The 22,414-nt window shown below is 50.3% G+C and overlaps 1 protein-coding gene across 1 annotated transcript in view; it reads right to left on the bottom strand.

The window, feature by feature from the left end:
• Positions 1-22,414, bottom strand: part of LOC144684955 (metallophosphoesterase MPPED2) — a 192,168-nt gene that overhangs the window by 119,308 nt on the left and 50,446 nt on the right. Inside the window, exon 4 of the mRNA XM_078549412.1 lies at positions 4,155-4,380. Within this exon, the coding sequence (XP_078405538.1) occupies positions 4,155-4,380 (226 nt within the window). The remainder of the gene's footprint in view (positions 1-4,154; positions 4,381-22,414) is intronic.

The raw sequence follows: 22,414 nt of genomic DNA on the forward strand, positions 1-22,414 counted from the left end.
ATGTCTGAGTTGCACCAACAGGCAGAATTCTGACAGTTCTCTTCCCCAGAAACAACACACTTGATGGTCCAGTGGGAATGCCTTGATCAAACAAAAAAACAAGGAATCCTGTTGGAAAACACAGCAGCTGACAGAGTTCCCAAACTTCCTACGCAGTTCCTTGCCCTAACCAACAGAGACGTGAGGGAAAACCTGTTTTATGCAGCGACTGATCAGGAGTTGGAATGGGATAAGGGTGGCAGGTACAATCAGGGCTTTCAAAAAGGAATTGGATAAGCACCTGAAGAGGAAAGATTTGCAAGGCGACAGGGAAAGGGCAGAGGTGTGGGACTAACTCTTGCAGAAAGTTGGCAGATAGGCCAAATGGCCTCCCGCTCTGTAACCATTCTATGGTTCTAACACATACAGATTTGATACAGTTAATGAAGGCATAATGTAGAATAAAACATTTCTGGTTGCTAATGGACACATTATAAACCAGCTAAATATCAAGTTAAAACTTACCATGGTGTGCCATATATTTGAAATCCTTTCACCGTTACCTCTGCGTCTTGCACATAAATACAATTGGTCAGGAGTGATTGGACATTGTCTTAGGGTATATTAGGGTAGCCAGTCAATATCGAGAAGGAAAATGCTCCACTCCTTTTTCTACATTAATCCGCATCCAGGCTGAAATCCATTATTCTTTATATTACATTAAATGCTATTTTCCGTGTGTTTATTAAAGTGGGGGAAAAGGTGAAAGATGAAACTCTTCCTATTTTAAAGAAGTAAAAGGCACACTTGTGTTTTTCTTGCACCTTTTATGACCTCAGGGCAACCCAAAGTGCTTTACAGCCAATGAACTACTTTCAAAGTGTAGTCACTGTTGCAACTTAGGAAACACGGCAGCCAATCTGTGCACAGCAAGCTCCCACAAACAGCAACGAGATAATGACCAGATAACCTGTTTTATTGATGTTGATTGATGTGACCCAGCTCTACATCACCACTAACTCTCTAGAGCCTCCAGTGCTTCCAATTTGCACAACATCTAGTGCTGGAAGAGTAAACATTTTCTTTAATTAAACATTGGGAAGAAAGAAGCCACTGACTTAATTCCCCGCCAATCTCTGATCCCTAGCTACTGACCCCTGACAGCTGACTGAAGCTGAACCAGTTGGTTTGCAACCTTGGTGTCATATTTGGTCCCAAGGTCTGCTTCCGACCACATATCTACTCCATCACCAAGATTGTCACCATCCACCTCAGTAAAATTGCCTATCTGCGCCGCTGCCTCAGCTCACCTGTTGCTCATCAATACTTTTGCAACCTCTAGACTTGACTTTCCATTGCCAGCCTAGCCAGTATTCCATCTTCTACCCTACATAAACTTGAGTTCATCCAAACTTTGCTGCCCATGTCCTAACTCACACCAATCCCCATCGACACATCACCCCTGTGCTCACTGGCCTACATTGGCTCTTGTTCAAGCAATGCCTCGGCTTTTAAATTCTCATTTTTGTTTTCAAATCCCACTATGGCCTCACCACTTCTTATCTACGTAACATTTTCCAGCTCTCTGGGATCTCTGTCATCCTACAATTCTGGCCTCTTGAGAATCCCCAGTTTTAATTTTAACCACTTCAAACATTCGCTCCAACCACCACCACCAACGCACAGTGGCAATAGTATCTACCATCTACAAGATGCACTGTAGCAACTCACCAAGGCTCCTTCACCTTCCAAATCTGATTCTACCACCTGGAAGAAAAAGGCAGCAGATGCATGGGAAACACAACCACCTGCAAGCTCCCCTCCAAACCACACACCATCCTGACTTGGAACTATATCACTGTTCTTCACTGTTGCTGGGTCAAAATCCTGGAACTCCCTCCCTATCAACACTCTGGGTGTACCTACACCAGATGGATGCAGCCATACAATCAAGGGCAATTAGGGATTGAGCAACAAATGCTGGCCTGGCCAGTGACGCCCACATCCTATGGAAGAATGAAAAAAATGTCTCTACCATTGGCTGCTATGTCTTCAGCCCTAAGCTCTGCAATTCCCTCCCTGACCCTCTCCACCTCTCTCTCCTCCTTTAAGATGCTCCTTAAATCCTAACTCATTGACCAGCCTTTTGGTCACCTTCCTAGTATCTCCTACTGAGGCTCGGTGTCAAATTTTGCTTGATATCACTCTCATGAAGTGATCGGGATATTATTATTTATAGGCGCCATATAAATGCAAATTGTTGCTGTTGATTAATTCGAAAGCTCTTTCAAAGAGACAGCACAGATAGAATGGGTTTAATAGCCACATCCTGTACTGTATCATTCTATAATTCTATAATGTATTTGCTATTTTCCCACTACCTCTCCACTTCCTATCCAACAGTTCCCTGCAGCCGGGAGACTGGTCTATAGAGCTCTGCACACAAACCACTGCTCCATGCCTCAGGCAAAATAAAAATGACCACACACTGCGCTGACCAGATCAGCTCATCCTCCTCACCCCCTCCATGGAAATGAGACATTCCACAACAGCAGAAACAAGTGCAGCCAACAACTCCTACAATATATTTCCAACCACAGTGAGCATGCTCAGTTAGTGGGGCCAAACCTAGGACTCAACCATTTAAACTCTGGTGGTAGATGCTTCGCACCATCCATGTTATTATTAAATGCTACATTTTCACTTAAGTGTCAGCCGTGGCTCAGTGGGTAGCCTTCTCGCCCGCTCCAGAGACTTGAGCCCATAATCTAGGCCAATGCTTCCAATGCAGTACTGAGAGGGTGCTGCACTGTCAGAGGAGCCATCTTTCAGGCGAGTCATCAAACTGAGGCCTTTCTGCCCTCTCAGGTGGCCGCAAAAGATTCAAAGGAACAGCATAGTTGTTACGTTACTGTACTAGTAATCTAGATGCCTGGACTAATGATCTGCAAACATGACTTCAAATCCCACCATGGCAGACAGGGAACTTAAATTTAATTAAATAAATCTGAAATAAGAATGGTGACCATGGAGCGATTAGATTGTTGTAAAAATCCAAATGGTTCTCTAATGCCCTTTAGGGAAGAAACTCTGCCATCTTTACCCAGTCTGGGCCTATGTGTGACTCCAGACCCACAACAATGGGGATGCCTTCTTGCAACACACTCAGCTGTATTCAAGAAGGCAGCTCACCATCACCTTCCCACGGGCAATTAGGGATGGTTAATAAATGCTGGCCTTATCAGCAATGCCCATACCCTACGAATGAATAATAAAAAGGTGGGGGAGTTCTCCCGAGTGTCTGGCTGAATACTTATTCCTCAAGTAGCATCACTAAAAAAAAATCTGATCATTTTCACATTGCTGTGGGGTCTTGCTATTTGCAGTTTGGCTGCCACATTTCTCTACATTACAACAGAGACTATACTTCAAAAAGTACTCGTTGGTTGTAAAGCACATTGGGACATCCTGAGGTTATATAAGTTCCATTCTTTCTTTCCTTACTTTATAAATTATTGGTAGTGTTGTTTTTTTAACTTGTTTGGGATAAACTCAATGATTCAATCAACTTGAGCTTTGCTTTAGTGTTCAGATTAAATTTGAATGTTCCAAAGCCACAACACAATCCATACATCAATTGGTTGATTTGTCTCTTCAGGGGATGTGGTTAATGTCTGAGTTGCACCAACAGGCAGAATTCTGACAGTTCTCTTCCCCAGAAACAACACACTTGATGGTCCAGTGGGAATGCCTTGATCAAACAAAAAAACAAGGAATCCTGTTGGAAAAACACAGCAGCTGACAGAGTTCCCAAACTTCCTACGCAGTTCCTTGCCCTAACCAACAGAGACGTGAGGGAAAACCTGTTTTATGCAGCGACTGATCAGGAGTTGGAATGGGATAAGGGTGGCAGGTACAATCAGGGCTTTCAAAAAGGAATTGGATAAGCACCTGAAGAGGGAAGATTTGCAAGGCGACGGGGAAAGGGCAGAGGTGTGGGACTAACTCTTGCAGAAAGTTGGCAGATAGGCCAAATGGCCTCCTGCTCTGTAACCATTCTATGGTTCTAACACATACAGATTTGATACGGTTAATGAAGGCATAATGTAGAATAAAACATTTCTGGTTGCTAATGGACACATTATAAGCCAGCTGAATATCAAGTTAAAACTTACCATGGTGTGCCATATATTTGAAATCCTTTCACCGTTACCTCTGAGTCTTGCACATAAATACAATTGGTCAGGAGTGATTGGACATTGTCAAAGTCCTCGGGCTTCAACTTGGAGACAGATGGGAAGCGGTAGTAGTCCTGCTTCACCAGCTCAGCAATGAAGTCCTTATCAAACGTCAGTTCATGGTTTCCAGCGATGACTATTTTATATTCATAGGGAAGGCTTCCTGTAATTGCAAATGAAGCATTTAATTACAACCTTCTTCCCTTGTTAAACATGCTCAAGGAATACGTAAAGGGCAAGAGAGGAAATGTTTTAAAAATGTACAGGCTGCCAGAACAATTGTCGCAATAACAACAAAGGTTGCATTAGGCACCATTAATCTCACTTAATTATTCAACAAATGGTACTATGTCCCATTCCCCAGATTTTTGTAGAATTGAATTCAAACATATAATAAATAGACACTATCAGAGGCTCTTGAAAGATCAAAGAGTTGCAAAGAATTCTGACAAACTTAAGCTTGCTTTTTGCGTTGGTTCTAGTTCAGTTTTTTGATTCAATAACAAGTGCTTGCTGATGTCATTGTGGGCCAATGGTGTTGTGTTGGGTGATGATGATGTCATTGTGGGCATCAGTGATGTTGTTGGGTGCCAGTGAGGTCATTGGGAGTACAGGTGATGTCATTGTGTGTGCTGATCATGCCATTGCAGGTGTTAATGATGTTATTGGGGTGTTAATGAGGTGTTTGGGGATGCAGGTATGTCATTAGAGAGCTGGTGGGATCAGTTAATAGGGTGGGCAGTTTGAGGGCATAGAATTAACAAATGGCTGAAATGGCATCATCATCCAAGTAACCCAATTTGATACCCGCAGTCAGTCATGGCTCAGTGTTTAGTACACCCGACTCTGAGTCAGAAGGTTTTGGATTCAAGCCTCACTCCGGAGGCTTGAGCACAAAATCTAGAAGACAGTCCCACTACAGTACTGAGGGAATGCTGAACTGTTGGAGGTAATGGCTAGAATCTTGTGGCGAACTTGGAGGTGGGAAGGGAAGTTACTTAAGCAAGATGGCGGCATGCCATAAACCCACTGCCTTCGCACCTCCACCAGAATTAAGTCCTGGGTGGGAAGGCCCATGGTCGACCTTCCTATCCCGCTGCCAACTGAGGCTCTTAAGTGGCCAATTAATGACCAGTTAAGGACCTCATCCTGTGACTGCTGGTATTAACACAGCTGTGCAGCCAGCTTGTCACCTCCGGTGGGAGGGGGCAAGGGCAGGGTGTCCCTTGATCAAAAGGCACTTAGTGCCTGATTGAGGGACTGGACATCAAGAAAGGCGGTGCCTGCCAAGAGCCACTTCCCTGCCCTTGCTGCCAACCCCCCTGCACCCCTCTCCCTACAATCTCCACCTCGCAAACAACCCCCCACCTCATTACTTACCTGTGGCCTGGGTTGGTCCGCAATCCTGGGATTCCAGTGTCTGTCCTTCCAGCAGCAGCTACGGCCTCCCCAGTGGTGCTGCCAAGCACAAGAGCTGCCAGTTTCTGATTGGCTGGCAGCTCTTGGCAGGTCAGACTTCTGCCCCCAGGGAAGGCCCGCCGCTGGCCTTGTCACTGCCTGATTGGCTTGTGGGTTGGCGGGCCCTCCCAAAAGGAGACAGCGCAGGTCTCTTGCCGGCTCTCCAGCCAGCAGGCAAGACACCCGATGCTTCAACAAGATTCTGCCCAATGTCTTCTGGATGAAACTGAGGCCCCCTTTGCTCTCTCAGTGGACGTATTAGATTCCACAGCTTTATTTTGAAGAAAAGCAGGGGAGTTTTCCCTGGTGTCCTGGCCAATGTTTATCTCTCAACCAACACCTAAAAAGTAGATTAAATGGTCATCGTCACATTGTTGTTTGTGGGGTCTGGCTGTGTGCAAATTGGCAGCTACGGTTCCTACATTATAATAGTGACTACACTTCAAAGTACTTCATCACCTTTAAAACGCAATATATATGTAAATCTTTATTTTATTTCCAGTGTTGTTAACTGAATTTGCCTTGGTTTGTCTCAGTGATGTCACCTATGTTTAATGTTTCAACAAATACATTTTGCTTTTAAAACAAATCAGGCTGGCATTGTATTAATTATAAGGGTGGAAGTCACACTTGAAGTCACTTTTATATGAATAATTTAGGGTTAATGCCAGCATTAAATTAATTCACAAAGGAGTTAAGATTTGTACAATAACCGATCCTCAAAACCAGGTACAAACTGCCTCAATCAATAAAACCGACAATCTCCCAGTACAAGCACAGTCACATCCTGAAAGCAATTTCTGTCTGAAAATTCATTAAAAGCAGAACATTGTGAAAAATAAACACTCTTGAAAAATAACTGGAATCCTCTGTTTAAAGCAAGTTTCAAATGTTCGATCATTGTTTTTTTCCTGAAGGAAGAGTAAGGGGAAATGTCAGCAATCTAACTATTTACTAAAACACTTTTTATCAGCCTCTCAACTTCCTGTCTACAAATCCTGTTGACAGAAAGGCTTGACCAAAAATTGTGACAGCCCCATGAAATTTTGCCATGTCAACTGTCATGATGCACTGCAGGCTTTGGTCACTAGGTGGTGCTGAAAAATGAGCTTCTGAAGCATACCGCCCAACCACCACCATCTTGCATATAGATAAATGATTAAGTAACTGAGGGCAATTCACTGGTTTAGTAAATTTACTCAGAGCTTGCTGTTCTGGCTATTTGAAACTGATAGCACCTCGAATGCAGCTTCAATTAAGCAGAAATAGCGAACATGGATTCTCTGTTCCTCCCATGTATTCACTGAAGTAAATTTGGTGACTTTATTTTAGCCCCATTTAAGTTTGGTTCCTAGAAGACCAGTGCCCATGAGATAGCCCCTGTTTTTAATGTTACTAAATCCATCTCCTACAATTGATGCTAAGGTTAATTTCCAGAATTTTGAAACTGGGAAAAATTGCCCTGGTGGGATTATGAATTCACTCTCTGAGTCTAAGCCTTTGAGTTACAAACCCAATAGTATAATCACAACTCTACTCCACCTAATTAAAGAGCAACCTCCAGGACACTTCTCTGAGCAAACCTGAATTTGAATGGGGGGTGGAGGGGTTACTGGGAAAGGTGGAGAAAATTCATAGAACCCTTAGTAAGACAAATTGTGATTCTTTCTCATGTTCTTTGAACACTTACTTATTGGCTATAAGAACAATAGAAATAGGTCCAGGAGTAGCCCATATGGACTACTTGAACCTGTTCAGCTATTCAATATTTCAGCTGAACTCCACTTTCCTGCCCTATTCGTGTCACACAAGTGCCTGGCAATGACCATTTCCAACAAGAGAGATTCTAACCATCTCCCCTTGATATTCAATGGCATCGCCATTGCTGAATCCCACCCCCTCAACCCCCCTACTATCAATATCCTGTGAGGTACCATTGACCAGAAACTGAACTAGAGCAACCATATAAATACAGTGGCTACAGCAGCAAGTCAGAGGCTGGGAATTCTGTGATGAGTAACTCGTCTCCTGAAATCCCAAAGCTCGTCCATCATCTACAAGGCACAAGTCAGGAGTGTGATGGAATACTCTCCAATTGCCTGGATGAGTGCAGCCCGAACAACACTCAAGAAGCTTAACACCATCCAGGACAAGGCAGACCACTTTCAACATTCACTCCCTCCACCATCAACGCACAGTGGCAGCAGTGTGTACCACCTACAAGACACAATGCAGCAACTCACCAAGGCTCCTTCAACAGCACCTTCCAAACCCAGGACCTCTGCCTCCTAGAAAGACAAGGGTAACAAATGCATGGGGACACTACCACTTGGAGGTTCCTCTCCAAGTCACACACTATCCTGACTTGGAACTATATCACCATTCCTTCACTGTCACTGGGTCAAAATCCTGGAACTCTCTTCCTAACAGCACTGTGGGTGTACGCACACCAAATGGACTGCAGCAGTTCAAGAAGGCAACTCACTATCACCTTCTCAAGGGCAACTGGGGATGGACAATAAATACTGGCCGAGCCAGCAATGCCCCCATCCCATGAAAGAATACATTTTTTAAAATCTCTGTGTGCCTCTGATTCCTTCAGTGCCCAAAAAAATCTCTTGATCTCAGTTTTGAATATATTCACAGCTCACTGGGTTAGAGAATTCCAAAGAATCACATACCCCTGCATGAAGAAATTTCTTCTTATCACAGTCCTAAGTGGCCAGCCCATTATCCTGGACTCCCCTGCAAACGGAAACAGCCTCTAAGCATATCCCTTGCCACACCCCCTCAGAATCTTACATGTTGCAATGAGATCACGTCTCATTCTCCTAGACCCTCACTCCACTCAATCTCTCCTCAAAGGAGAATTCCAGGAAGCAGTTAGGTAACCTTTGTTGTACTCCTTTCTAAGGCTGGTACATCCTTCCTTAGGCATGGAGAGCAAAACTGAACACAGTAACAAAATTATTGACGTGGAAATAAAGGCCGCTTGACTGGATGGGTCAGGGAGGAAAAAGGTCATGCAGGGAAACCTCTAGGAATAGATCCAACCTGAGTTGGCAATCATACCTTTTTCTTTGTTGTTAATGGGTGGGGAAACCTGTGCTGGAAAAGGTTTACACTGACTTAAGTCTCCAAGGTTCAACCCCTAGAACGTTTGGTGTCTCTCCAAATCTGCACCTTAAAGGAGTTCTCTAGACATGGGTGTGGTTTCACAGAGCCCTGAATATAAATCTTCTTCCAGGAACAGCTCACAAAGTGCTTCAGCTTCCAGAACAGTCAGTATGCAACTTTGCTCAAGCGGATATCAAAGAAATCAGTTTTCTACATTTGGCCCATTTCCAACTCTTAGGCCAGAATTTTCCCGTTGGCGATTTGGGGGTGGGGCCCGCTCGCCGACGGGGAAATGACGCGGGATGATGTCAGGAGAAACCCCTGATGTCATCCCACCCCATTTAAATATTCAGGAAGGCGGGCGGACAGCGAAATCAGCTGTTCGCCCGCCGGCCTGTCAACGGCCAATTGAGGCCATTGACAGGCTAATTAAGGTAATTAAAGACCCTGCCCATCCAACCTTAAGGCTGGTGGGCAGGCCAGGAGCCCCAGCGGGAAGGAGGAAAAACATGAAACCTCATCCACTGGCGGGATGAGGTTTCATGTCTGTTTAAAAAATCTTTAATAAAGTTTATGTGACATTTATTAACATGTCCCATCTTGTGTGACATGGTCACATGAGGGGGACATGTTAATAATTTTTTTATTTTTCTATTTTTTAAGTTTACAAACCTTTCAGCGCTCTCCCTGAGGCAGCACTTAGTCTCAGGGAGCAGCGCGCTCTTTCATGCGCATGCGCGAAAGATCGTACTTTGGCAGTTGGGGTATCCCCCCCACCACCCGCACAGTAGGCACATAGCGCTTCCCGTTGGGCAGCCCGCTGGGCGGGCCTTAATTGGCCCACCCACTTAAAATGGCGGCGGGGCCCGTTTTGGCCGTGGAGTTCGGCTGCTCGCCCGCCGCCGAGCCGATGGGCCCGCCCATCGAGGGCTAAATTCTGCCCTTAGTTTGTTGCCTTGTAGACCTTCAAATGCCTATCCATGTACTTTTTTTAATTCATTCATGGGATGCGGGCATCGTTGGCTAGGCTAGCATTTATTACCCATCCCTAATTGCCTTCATTCAGAGGGCATTTAAGAACCATCCACATTGCTGTAAATGCCACAGTGCTGTAAGCACATGTAGGCCAGATCAGGTAAGGACAGCAGATTAGATTTCCTTCTCTAAAGGACATCAGTGAACCAGATGGGTTTTCACAACAATCAGCAATGGTTTCATGGTCATCATTAGACTTTAAATTCCAGATTTTTATTGAATTCAACTAGGTGAGCAATCCCACGGACAAGCAACAGCCTGACATAGTCCTACTCACGGAATCATACCTCACAATGTCCCAGACACCAGCATCACCATCCCTGGGTATGTCCTGTTCCACTGCAGAGGCGGTGGCAGTTATATACAGTTGGGAGGGAATTGATCGGGGAGTTGTCAACATCAACTCTGGACCCTATGAGGTCAAAGGTGGGCAAGAAAAACTCCTGCTGGTTACCATCTACCGCACCCCACCTCCACCACCAAACCCCTCGGATGATTAATCAGTAGCCCTCCATGTTGAACATCAGCTGGAAGAAGCACTGAGGGTGGCAAGGGCACAGAATGTACTTGGGTGGGAGACTTCAATGTCCAAGAGCGGCTCAGTAGCACCACTACTGACAAGCTGGCCGCGTTATAAAGGACATGGCTGCTAGAGCTGGTCAGCAGCAGGTGGTGAGGGAATCAACAAGGGGGAGAAAAAACACTTAATCTCCTCATCAATCTGCCTGTCGGAGATGCATATGTCCAAGACAGTATTGGTAGGAGTGACTAATGCACAGTCCTTGTGAAGATGAAGTCTTGTATTCACATTGAGGATACCCTCCATCATGTCATGTGGCACTACCACTGTGCTAAGTGGGACAGATTGCAAACAGGTCTAGCAGCTCAAAAGTGGGCATCCATGAGGCACTGTGGGCCATCAGCAGCAGAATTATCTTCAACCACAATCAATCAGTTTCTTCATGGCCAGGCATGTCCCCACTCTATCAGTACCATCAAGCCAGAGGATCAACCCTGGTTCAGGGAGAGTGCAGGAGGGCATGCTAGGAGCAGCGCCAGGTATACCTACAAATGAGGTGTCAATACAGGGCTTCAGGCATGCCAAAAAGTGGAAACAGCACGCGTTAGACAGAGCTAAGTGATCCCACAACCAAGGGATCAGATCTAAGCTCTGCAGTCCTGCCACGTCCAGTCATGAATGGCAGTGGACAATTAAACAATTAACTGAAGGAGGAGGCTCCACAAATATCCCCATTCTCAATGATGGGGGGCCCATCACATCAGTGCAAAAAGACAAGGCTAAAGCATTTGCACCCATCTTCAGTCAGAAGTGCCAAGAGGATGAACCATCTCAGCCTCCTCCTGAGGTCCCCAGTATCACAGATGCCAGTCTTCAGCCAATCCAATTCACAGCATGTGACATTAAGAAATGGTTGAAGGCACTGGATATTGCAAAGGCTATGAGTCCTGACAAAATTCTGGCAATAGTACTGAATAGGCTCCAGAACCAGCCGTGCCAAACTTTTCAGGATATCTACAACACTGGCATCTATCCAGCAATGTGGAAAATTGCCCAGGTATGTCATGTCCACAAAATACAGGACAAGTCCAAACCGGCCAATTACCTGCTCATCGGTCTACTCTCAATCATCAGTAAAGTGATGGAAAGTGTCGTTGACCATGCTATCAAGCAGCACTTACTCAGCAATAACCTACTCACTGACGCCCAATTTGGGGTTCCACCAGGGCCACTCAGCTCCTGACCTCATTACAGCCCTGGTCTAAACATGGACAAAAGAGCTGAGCTCCTGATGTAAGTTAAGAGTGACTGCCCTTGACATCAAGACAGCATCAAGGAGCCCTAGCAAAACTGGAGTCAATGGGAATCAGAGGGAAAGCTCTCTATTGGTTGGAGTCATACCTAGCACAAAGGAGGATGGTTGTTGGAGGTCAATCATCTCAGCCCCAGGACATTATTGCAAAAGTTCCTCAGGATAGTGTCCTAGGCCCAACCATCATCAGCTGCTTCATCAATGACCTTCCTTCCATCATAAGGTCAGAAGTGGGGATGATTGCTGATGATTGCACAACGTTTAGCACCATTCGTGACTCCTCAGACACTGAAGCAGTCCATGTCCAAATGCAGCAAGACCTGGACAATTGGGCTGACAAGTAGCAATAACATTCGCTCCACTCAAGTGCCAGGCAATGACCATCTCCAATAAGAGAGAATCTAACAATCGCCCCTTGACATTCAATGGCATTGCCATCACTGAATCCCCCATTATCAACACCCTTGGGGTTACCATTGACCAGAAACTGAACTGGACAAGCCATATAAATACTGTGGCTACAAGAGCAGGTCAGAGACTAGGAATCCTATGACAAGTAACTCACCTCCTGACTCCTAAACCTGTCCACCATCTACAGGGCACAAGTCAGGAGTGTGATAGAATACTCTCTGCTTGATGGCACCCTATGCATTAACATTCACTCCTTCCACCACCAACACACAGTGGCAGCAGTGTGTACTACAGGAACTCACCAAGGCTCCTTAGACAGCACCTTCCAAATCCAGGACCTCTATCTGCAAGTTCCCCTCCAAGTCGCACACCATCCTGACTTGGAACTATATTACTGTTCCTTCACTGTCGCTGGGTCAAAATCCTGGAACTCCCTCCCTAACAGCACTTTGTACCTACACCACATGGACTGCAGCGGTTCCAGTTGGCGACTCAACACCACCTTCTCAAGGGCAATTAGGGATGGGCAATAAATGCTGGTTGTGCAAAACTCTGTCAGCCAATGATGTAATTCATCCAATCTTTGGATGATTAAGTGCTTCTGAATATATCACCATCCTTTGGAGTTATAATAGCACAGGAGGCCATTCAGCCCATCAAGTCCATTCCTGTGGAGCTATCCAGTCAGTCACATTCCTCTGCTCTATCCCCGTAACCCTGCAAGTTTATTTCTCTCAAGTGCACATCCAATTTCCTTTTGAAAACATTCATCATCTCCACTTCCTCCACCCTAGTTGGCAACGTGTTCCAGGTCATTACCGCTTGCTGCATTAAAAAAAGTTCTTCCTCACATTCCGCCTGTATCTCTTGCCCAAAGCCTTAAATCCGTGCCTCCTTGTTTTTTTTATCAGCTAATGGGAGCAGTTTTTCTTTTTCTTCTTTATCTAAACCTGTCATAATCTTGTACACCTCTATCAAATCTCCCCTAAATCCCCTTTGCTCCAAGGAGAACAACTCCAGCTTTTCCCACCTCACTTTGCAGCTAAAACCCCCATCCCTGGAACCGTTCTTGTCAATTGCCTCTCAAGGACCCTCACAGAACTGGACTCAGTACTCTAGCTGTGGCCTAACCAGAGCTTTTGAAAGGTTCAGCAAAACTGATGAACACTAGGTTTTATAGAGGCTGCAGTAACCACTGCAGTCTAAAAGGGACCAGTGTTCTGAATTCACTTTCCCCTGGGAGCCTCACCATCGCCAGCATACTCTAAAATCACAGGCACTCTTCTCACAGCGTCCCTCCCATGCTGGGTGGGAAAGCATCAGCAATTTTCTGCTGCCTGTCACTACTGGTTGCAGAAAACCATCCCTTCAGATTTGACAGAGCAAAGCACCCAAGAGCATTGTCTCAGTAAGGGAAGGCGTTAGACTGTCATTTGAAAGTTTATCTTTTTTTTATTAAATCTAATTACTGAAAATTCAAATGAAACTTTCCTACCACTCCCTTTCATCCAAACTCTTGGCTCGCACATTAAAACTCAGCTACCAAGAAACAGTTTAATTACTTAGAAGGTAGCAAAGGGCAACCCTTCTACTGAGATTATGCAACCCACAGACTGAAATAATATTAAGTTTGATCCCCTGCCAATGAAAACATTTCTACTGATACCATCATCCTTTACAGACAAGAGCACTCAGACTCCAGAAGGGGCCTTTGGGTAACACAAGCATTCATTCAGAACAACAGGAGTCCAGACCTATGGTAGCGGCCACAGTCAAGATTAGAAAGCGTACGTAGGTGTATTATTCCTAGGCAGAGAGAGAGAACTTCCCTCTTTCTCTAATATCCCCGGATGCACTTGCAGTGAACACTAAGGTCTCTGACTACCCTAATAAGAAAGCTGGAAAAGGAGAAGGCCATTCAACCCCTCAGGTCTGCACCGCTATTCTATGAGATCATAGCTGATCTGTAATTTGATTCCATCTACCCCTTAATGCCCTTGTCTAACAAATATGTATCAATTACAGCTTTGAAATTTTCAAATGACCCCAAGCTTCAAGAGGTATTGGCAGAGAGTTCCACATTGCCACGAGCATTGTGAGAGAATGTGCTTCCCGAAATCACTTCTGAATGGTCTAGCTCGAAAGTTAGGGTGATGCCTGCTTGTTGTGGCCTCTCCAAATAGAGGAAATAATTACAATTATAGTGAGTCCCACTGTTTAGAGACAACCATAAAACTTGCAATTACCATTTATACTCGAGTAATATTCGATCTTGTTTAAAAGCTGACTTATGGTCAAAAAAGACCTGACTCTTTCTACTTACTACCTGCTCACCGACTCTCTCTTCATCACCGATTCCCTCCCACTCGCTGACTCCTTCCCATTCACTGACTCTCTTCCTCTGCAGACACTCACCCACTCGCCAACTCCCTCCCACTCGCCGACGCCCTCCCACTTGCCGACTCTCTCCCACTTGCCGACTCTCTCCCACTTGCCGACTCTCTCCCTGTCGCCGACTCTCTCCCACTTGCCGACACTCTCCCTGTCGCTGACTCTCTCCCACTTGCCGACTCGCTCCCTATCGCCGACTCTCTCCCACTTGCCGACTCTCTCCCTGTCGCTGACTCTCTCCCACTTGCTGACTCTCTCCCACTTGCCGACTCTCTCCCTGTCGCCGACACTCTCCCACTTGCTGACTCTCTCCCACTTGCTGACTCTCTCCCGCTTGCCGACTCTCTCCCTGTCGCTGACTCTCTCCCACTTGCTGACTCTCTCCCACTTGCCGACTCTCTCCCACTTGCCGACTCTCTCCCTGTCGCCGACTCTCTCCCACTTGCCGACACTCTCCCTGTCGCTGACTCTCTCCCACTTGCTGACTCTCTCCCTGTCGCCAACTCTCTCCCACTTGCCAACTCTCTCCCACTTGCCGACTCTCTCCCTGTCACTGACTCTCTCCCACTTGCCGACTCTCTCCCACTTGCCGACTCTCTCCCACTTGCCGACTCTCTCCCACTTGCTGACTCTCTCCCTGTCGCCGACTCTCTCCCACTTGCCGACTCTCTCCGACTTGCCGACTCTCTCCCACTTGCCGACTCTCTCCCTGTCGCTGACTCTCTCCCACTTGCCGACTCTCTCCCTGTGGCTGAGTCTCTCCCACTTGCCGACTCTCTCCCACTTGCCGACTCTCTCCCTGTCGCCGACTCTCTCCCACTTGCCGACTCTCTCCCACTTGCCGACTCTCTCCCACTTGCCGACTCTCTCCCTGTCGCTGACTCTCTCCCTGTCGCTGACTCTCTCCCACTTGCCGACACTCTCCCTGTCGCTGACTCTCTCCCACTTGCCGACTCTCTCCCTGTCGCCGACTCTCTCCCACTTGCCGACTCTCTCCCTGTGGCCGACTCTCTCCCACTTGCCGACTCTCTCCCACTTGCCGACTCTCTCCCTGTCGCTGACTCTCTCCCACTTGCCGACTCTCTCCCACTTGCCGACTCTCTCCGACTTGCCGACTCTCTCCCACTTGCCGACTCTCTCCCTGTCGCCGAATCTCTCCCACTTGCCGACTCTCTCCCTGTGACTGACTCTCTCCCACTTGCCGACTCGCTCCCACTTGCCGACTCTCTCCCTGTCGCTGACTCTCTCCCACTTGCTGACTCTCTCCCACTTGCCGACTCTCTCCCTGTCGCCGACTCTCTCCCACTTGCCGACTCTCTCCCTGTCGCCGACTCTCTCCCACTTGCCGACTCTCTCCCACTTGCCGACTCTCTCCCTGTGGCCGACTCTCTCCCACTTGCCGACTCTCTCCCACTTGCCGATTCTCTCCCTGTCGCTGACTCTCTCCCACTTGCCGACTCTCTCCCTGTCGCTGACTCTCTCCCACTTGCTGACTCTCTCCCACTTGCCGACTCTCTCCCACTTGCCGACTCTCTCCCTGTCGCCGACTCTCTCCCACTTGCCGACACTCTCCCTGTCGCCGACTCTCTCCCACTTGCCGACACTCTCCCTGTCGCTGACTCTCTCCCACTTGCCGACTCTCTCCCTGTCGCCGACTCTCTCCCACTTGCCGACACTCTCCCTGTCGCTGACTCTCTCCCACTTGCCGACTCTCTCCCACTTGCCGACTCTCTCCCTGTCACTGACTCTCTCCCACTTGCCGACTCTCTCCGACTTGCCGACTCTCTCCCACTTGCCGACTCTCTCCCTGTCGCCGACTCTCTCCCACTTGCCGACACTCTCCCTGTCGCCGACTCTCTCCCACTTGCCGACACTCTCCCTGTCGCTGACTCTCTCCCACTTGCCGACTCTCTCCCTGTCGCCGACTCTCTCCCACTTGCCGACTCTCTCCCACTTGCCGACACTCTCCCTGTCGCTGACTCTCTCCCACTTGCTGATTCTCTCCCACTTGCCGACTCTCTCCCTGTCGCCGACTCTCTCCCACTTGCTGACTCTCTCCCACTTGCTGACTCTCTCCCACTTGCCGACTCTCTCCCTGTCGCTGACTCTCTCCCACTTGCTGACTCTCTCCCACTTGCCGACTCTCTCCCACTTGCCGACTCTCTCCCTGTCGCCGACTCTCTCCCACTTGCCGACACTCTCCCTGTCGCTGACTCTCTCCCACTTGCCGACTCGCTCCCTATCGCCGACTCTCTCCCACTTGCCGACTCTCTCCCTGTCGCTGACTCTCTCCCACTTGCTGACTCTCTCCCACTTGCCGACTCTCTCCCTGTCGCCGACTCTCTCCCACTTGCTGACTCTCTCCCACTTGCTGACTCTCTCCCACTTGCTGACTCTCTCCCACTTGCTGACTCTCTCCCACTTGCCGACTCTCTCCCTGTCGCTGACTCTCTCCCACTTGCTGACTCTCTCCCACTTGCCGACTCTCTCCCACTTGCCGACTCTCTCCCTGTCGCCGACTCTCTCCCACTTGCCGACACTCTCCCTGTCGCTGACTCTCTCCCACTTGCTGACTCTCTCCCTGTCGCCAACTCTCTCCCACTTGCCAACTCTCTCCCACTTGCCGACTCTCTCCCTGTCACTGACTCTCTCCCACTTGCCGACTCTCTCCCACTTGCCGACTCTCTCCCACTTGCCGACTCTCTCCCACTTGCCGACTCTCTCCCTGTCGCCGACTCTCTCCCACTTGCCGACTCTCTCCCACTTGCCGACTCTCTCCCACTTGCCGACTCTCTCCCTGTCGCTGACTCTCTCCCACTTGCCGACTCTCTCCCTGTGGCTGAGTCTCTCCCACTTGCCGACTCTCTCCCTGTCGCCGACTCTCTCCCACTTGCCGACTCTCTCCGACTTGCCGACTCTCTCCCACTTGCCGACTCTCTCCCTGTCGCTGACTCTCTCCCTGTCGCTGACTCTCTCCCACTTGCCGACACTCTCCCTGTCGCTGACTCTCTCCCACTTGCCGACTCTCTCCCTGTCGCCGACTCTCTCCCACTTGCCGACTCTCTCCCTGTCGCCGACTCTCTCCCACTTGCCGACTCTCTCTCTGTGGCCGACTCTCTCCCACTTGCTGACTCTCTCCCACTTGCCGACTCTCTCCCTGTCGCTGACTCTCTCCCACTTGCCGACTCTCTCCCACTTGCCGACTCTCTCCGACTTGCCGACTCTCTCCCACTTGCCGACTCTCTCCCTGTCGCCGAATCTCTCCCACTTGCCGACTCTCTCCCTGTGACTGACTCTCTCCCACTTGCCGACACTCTCCCTGTCGCCGACTCTCTCCCACTTGCCGACACTCTCCCTGTCGCTGACTCTCTCCCACTTGCCGACTCTCTCCCTGTCGCCGACTCTCTCCCACTTGCCGACACTCTCCCTGTCGCTGACTCTCTCCCACTTGCCGACTCTCTCCCACTTGCCGACTCTCTCCCTGTCGCTGACTCTCTCCCACTTGCCGACTCTCTCCGACTTGCCGACTCTCTCCCACTTGCCGACTCTCTCCCTGTCGCCAACTCTCTCCCACTTGCCGACACTCTCCCTGTCGCCGACTCTCTCCCACTTGCCGACACTCTCCCTGTCGCTGACTCTCTCCCACTTGCCGACTCTCTCCCTGTCACCGACTCTCTCCCACTTGCCGACACTCTCCCTGTCGCTGACTCTCTCCCACTTGCCGACTCTCTCCCACTTGCCGACTCTCTCCCTGTCGCTGACTCTCTCCCACTTGCCGACTCTCTCCGACTTGCCGACTCTCTCCCACTTGCCGACTCTCTCCCTGTCGCTGACTCTCTCCCACTTGCCGACTCTCTCCCTGTGGCTGAGTCTCTCCCACTTGCCGACTCTCTCCCACTTGCCGACTCTCTCCCTGTCGCCGACTCTCTCCGACTTGCCTACTCTCTCCCACTTGCCGACTCTCTCCCTGTCGCTGACTCTCTCCCTGTCGCTGACTCTCTCCCACTTGCCGACACTCTCCCTGTCGCTGACTCTCTCCCACTTGCCGACTCTCTCCCTGTCGCCGACTCTCTCCCACTTGCCGACTCTCTCCCTGTGGCCGACTCTCTCCCACTTGCCGACTCTCTCCCACTTGCGGACTCTCTCCCTGTCGCTCTCTCCCACTTGCCGACTCTCTCCCACTTGCCGACTCTCTCCGACTTGCCGACTCTCTCCCACTTGCCGACTCTCTCCCTGTCGCCGAATCTCTCCCACTTGCCGACTCTCTCCCTGTGACTGACTCTCTCCCACTTGCCGACTCTCTCCCACTTGCCGACTCTCTCCCACTTGCCGACTCTCTCCCTGTCGCTGACTCTCTCCCACTTGCTGACTCTCTCCCACTTGCCGACTCTCTCCCACTCGCTGACTCTCTCCCACTCGCTGACTCTCTCCCACTTGCTGCTTCACTGAGCGACTCTCTCCCACTTGTCGACTCTCTCCCTGTCGCCAACTCTCTCCCACTCACCAAATCTGTCCCGTTTGCTGCTTCCCTACACAACTCTCCCGCTTGCCGCTTCCCGCCCAACTCTCTCCCACTCACCAACTGTCTCACGCTCGCCGAATCTCTCCCGCTCGCCGGCTCTCACCCTCTCGCCAGCTTTCGCCCTCTCGCCACTTGCCGCCCGGCTCTCTCCCACTCCCCAGCTCTCTCCCTCTCGCCTCATCCCTTCCTGATTTCCTCCCCCTCGTCGACTCCCTCCCTCTCGCTGACTCCCTCCTGTTCACTGGCTCCCTCCCTCTCCATGGCTCCCTCCCTCTCCACGGCTCCTTCCCTCTCCACGCTCCCTCCCTCTCCACGGCTCTCTCCCTCTCCACGGCTCCCTCCCTCTCCACGGCTCCCTCCCTCTCCACGGCTCCCTCCCTCTCCACGGCTCCCTCCCTCTCCATGGCTCTCTCCCAGCTCGCTGGCTCTCCGCTCGCTGCTTCCCGCCCGATTCTCTCCCACTCACCGATTCTCTCCCACTCGCCAAATCTCTCCCGTTCGCCACTTCCCTAACCAACTCTTGCACTCGCCGTTTCCCGCTGACTCTCTCCCATTCACCAACTGTCTCCCACTCGCCACTTCCCAACCAACTCTCGCCGACTCATTCCCTCTCGCCTCTTCCCTGCCCAATTCCTGCCCACTCACCAATTCCCTCCTGCTCACCGACTCTCTTCCTCTCGTCGACTCTCTCCCCCTCGTCGACTCTCTCCCCCTCGTCGACTCTCTCCCCCTCGTCGACTCTCTCCCCCTCACCGGCTCCCTCCTGTTTGCCAACTCTCTCCCACTCGTTGACTCTCTTCTACTTGCCGCATCCCTGCCCGTTGACTCTTGCCCCCTCGCCAACTCCCTCCTGCTCACCGACTCTCTCCCACTCTCTGCTTCCATGCCTGCCAACTTTCTAGCCCTTGCCGACTCCATCCCTCTCGCCGACTCCATCCCTCTCGCTGACTCCATCCCTCTCGCCGACTCCATCCCTCTCGCTGACTCTCTCCTGATCGCTGACTCTCTCCCAGTCGCTGATTCTCTCTCACTCGCTGCTTCACTGCTCGCCGACTCTTGGCCCCTCACCGACTGTCTCCCGCTCGCCGCCTCCCTGCCCAACTCTCCCGCTTGTCGCCCCCCCCCGCTTGACTGTCCCACCCATCGCCTTACTGCCTGACTGTCCTGCATGGAGCTCCTTTTGCTCACTTCCTCCCTCTTACCACCCGTCTCCTGAGCTGTCGCTCACAGTAAGAAGGGCTCAGGAGAGAAAGAGACAAGTGGAAGAGCCGAGCAGGGAAGCGGAGGGGGAGCGGAGGGGTCCGGGCGAGGGAGAGGAGAGGTCCGGGCGGGGGAGGGGGCCGGGTGGTGGAGCGTAGGGGGCTGGGCGGGGAAGGGGAGGGGTCCGGGCGGGGGAGGGGGCCGGGCGGCGGAGCGTAGGGGTCCGGGCGGGGGAGGGGGCCGGGTGGCGGAGCGTAGGGGGCCGGGCGGGGGAGGGGAGGGGGCCGGGCGGGGGAGGGGAGGGGGCCGGGCGGGGGAGGGGAGGGGGCCGAGCGGGGGAGCGTAGGGGGCCGGGCGGGGGAGCGTAGGGGACTGGGCGGGGGAGGGGAGAGGGGAGGGGGCCGGGCGGGGGAGCGGAGGGGGCCGGGCGGGGGAGCGGAGGGGGCCGAGCGGGGGAGCGGAGGGGGCCGGGCGGGGGAGCGTAGGGGGCCGGGCGGGGGAGCGTAGGGGGCCGGGCGGGGGAGCGGAGGGGGCCGGGCGGGGGAGCGTAGGGGGCCGGGCGGGGGAGCGGAGGGGGCCGGGCGGGGGAGCGTAGGGGACCGGGCGGGGGAGGGGAGAGGGGAGGGGACCGGACGGGGAAGCGGAGGGGGTAGGGCGGGGGAGCATAGGGGGCCAGGCGGGGAAGCGGCCAGCGGGAGAGTCTCGGGGAGCAGGAGAGGCCACTCCAAAGTGACACGGATTGGATCACGCACACTCCGTCAGCTCTAAAGCAAAACAATTTCAACCCTTGAAAATATTACTCGTGAAAAAGTCGACCCCCGACTTTTTGTCTAAAAATTTGGCCTCAAAAACTTGACTTTTTCATGAGTATATACAGTATTTAACATCTGTAACGCAGTAAAACATCCCATGGTGCTTATCACACAAAATATGGCACTGAGACACATCAGGAGGTATGAGGAGAGGTGACCACGAGCTTGGTCAAAGAGGTAGTTTTAAAGATGCATCTTAAAGGAGCAGACAGAGAGAGCTAGACAGGTGGGGAAGTTCACTTGATATACTTTTAGTGAGCACCAATGCACTGACTGAAGCACTGGATTGGTAAATGGCACCTTGTGGCAAAACTTGTTCAGTATTTCATTGGATATCGATGACTTTGGGACCTTCCCAACTGGTGCTGAGTTACTCCATGCTAGAAAGTTCTCTCTGTCCTACTCTGCCTTTGCCCCAGTTTTAAAGAAGCTCTGAAGAAGAGTCACACGGACTCGAAACGTTAACTCTGTTTCTCTCTCCACAGACGCTGTCAGACCTGTTGGGTTTTTCCAGCAATTTTTGTTTTTGTTTATAAAAGTCTAAACAGCCTCGTCCACAAGCACAACAAACACAAGCCCGGTTAGAGATGGAACTTCCAGCTATTGTTTCTGCCTTGGCTAGAAAGAGCCATGGTTTTCACGTCTCTGATTTCTCTGAGTTCAATGGCCAGCAACTCCACTGCTCCAAATCTCTCAATTATTAAAAAAAACTCCGTATAAATGAATCACTAGCCAGAGAAGATGGAAGCTTGAACCAAGATACTTTCTGAATTGTTGGTCGGGGAATTCTTAAATCAAGTAACAGCATATCGGCAGGCTCACTAATGCAATATAGAAAAGGTAGAATTGTATTGTTACATGAGATTTTCACATTAACTCAATAGGGTTTGCTGCAATCACTCTGCCGTTCAATGAGCAACAGAGAGTGGAATTATTTATAATCCTAATCAATTTTTAAAAAAGTTTCTGCGAGGACATTTTCAGCTGACCCAGTGCAAGCAAACAGAATGGCCAAAGTTAAGAGCCTTTGAAATGTGCCTCATGCCAGGGCACCGTCAGCCACAGCACCCAAAAGTTGCAACGCAGTGCGGACTGGCTAATGCCTGAGCGCAAAAAGAAAGACGTGCATTCCTATAGCACCTTTCACATCCTCAAGCTGCCGCAAAGCGCTTCGCAGCCCATGAAGTACTTTTGAATTGTAGTCACTGATGTAGTGCAGGTAGCGCCGCACCCAATTTGTGCACAGCAAGATCCCACAAGCAGCAATGGCCCAAGTGACCAGATATTCTGCTCTTGTGATATTGCCTGAGGGGTACATGTATTAGCCAAGACAACAGAGGCAACGTCCCTGCTCTTCTTCAGAATGGTGCTGTGGAATCTTTTCCGTCCACCAGACGAAGCCTCTGTTTAACATTTCAT

The sequence above is a fragment of the Cetorhinus maximus genome, chromosome 9 (genome assembly GCF_964194155.1).
Source record: "Cetorhinus maximus chromosome 9, sCetMax3.hap1.1, whole genome shotgun sequence".
NCBI lineage: Eukaryota > Metazoa > Chordata > Chondrichthyes > Lamniformes > Cetorhinidae > Cetorhinus > Cetorhinus maximus.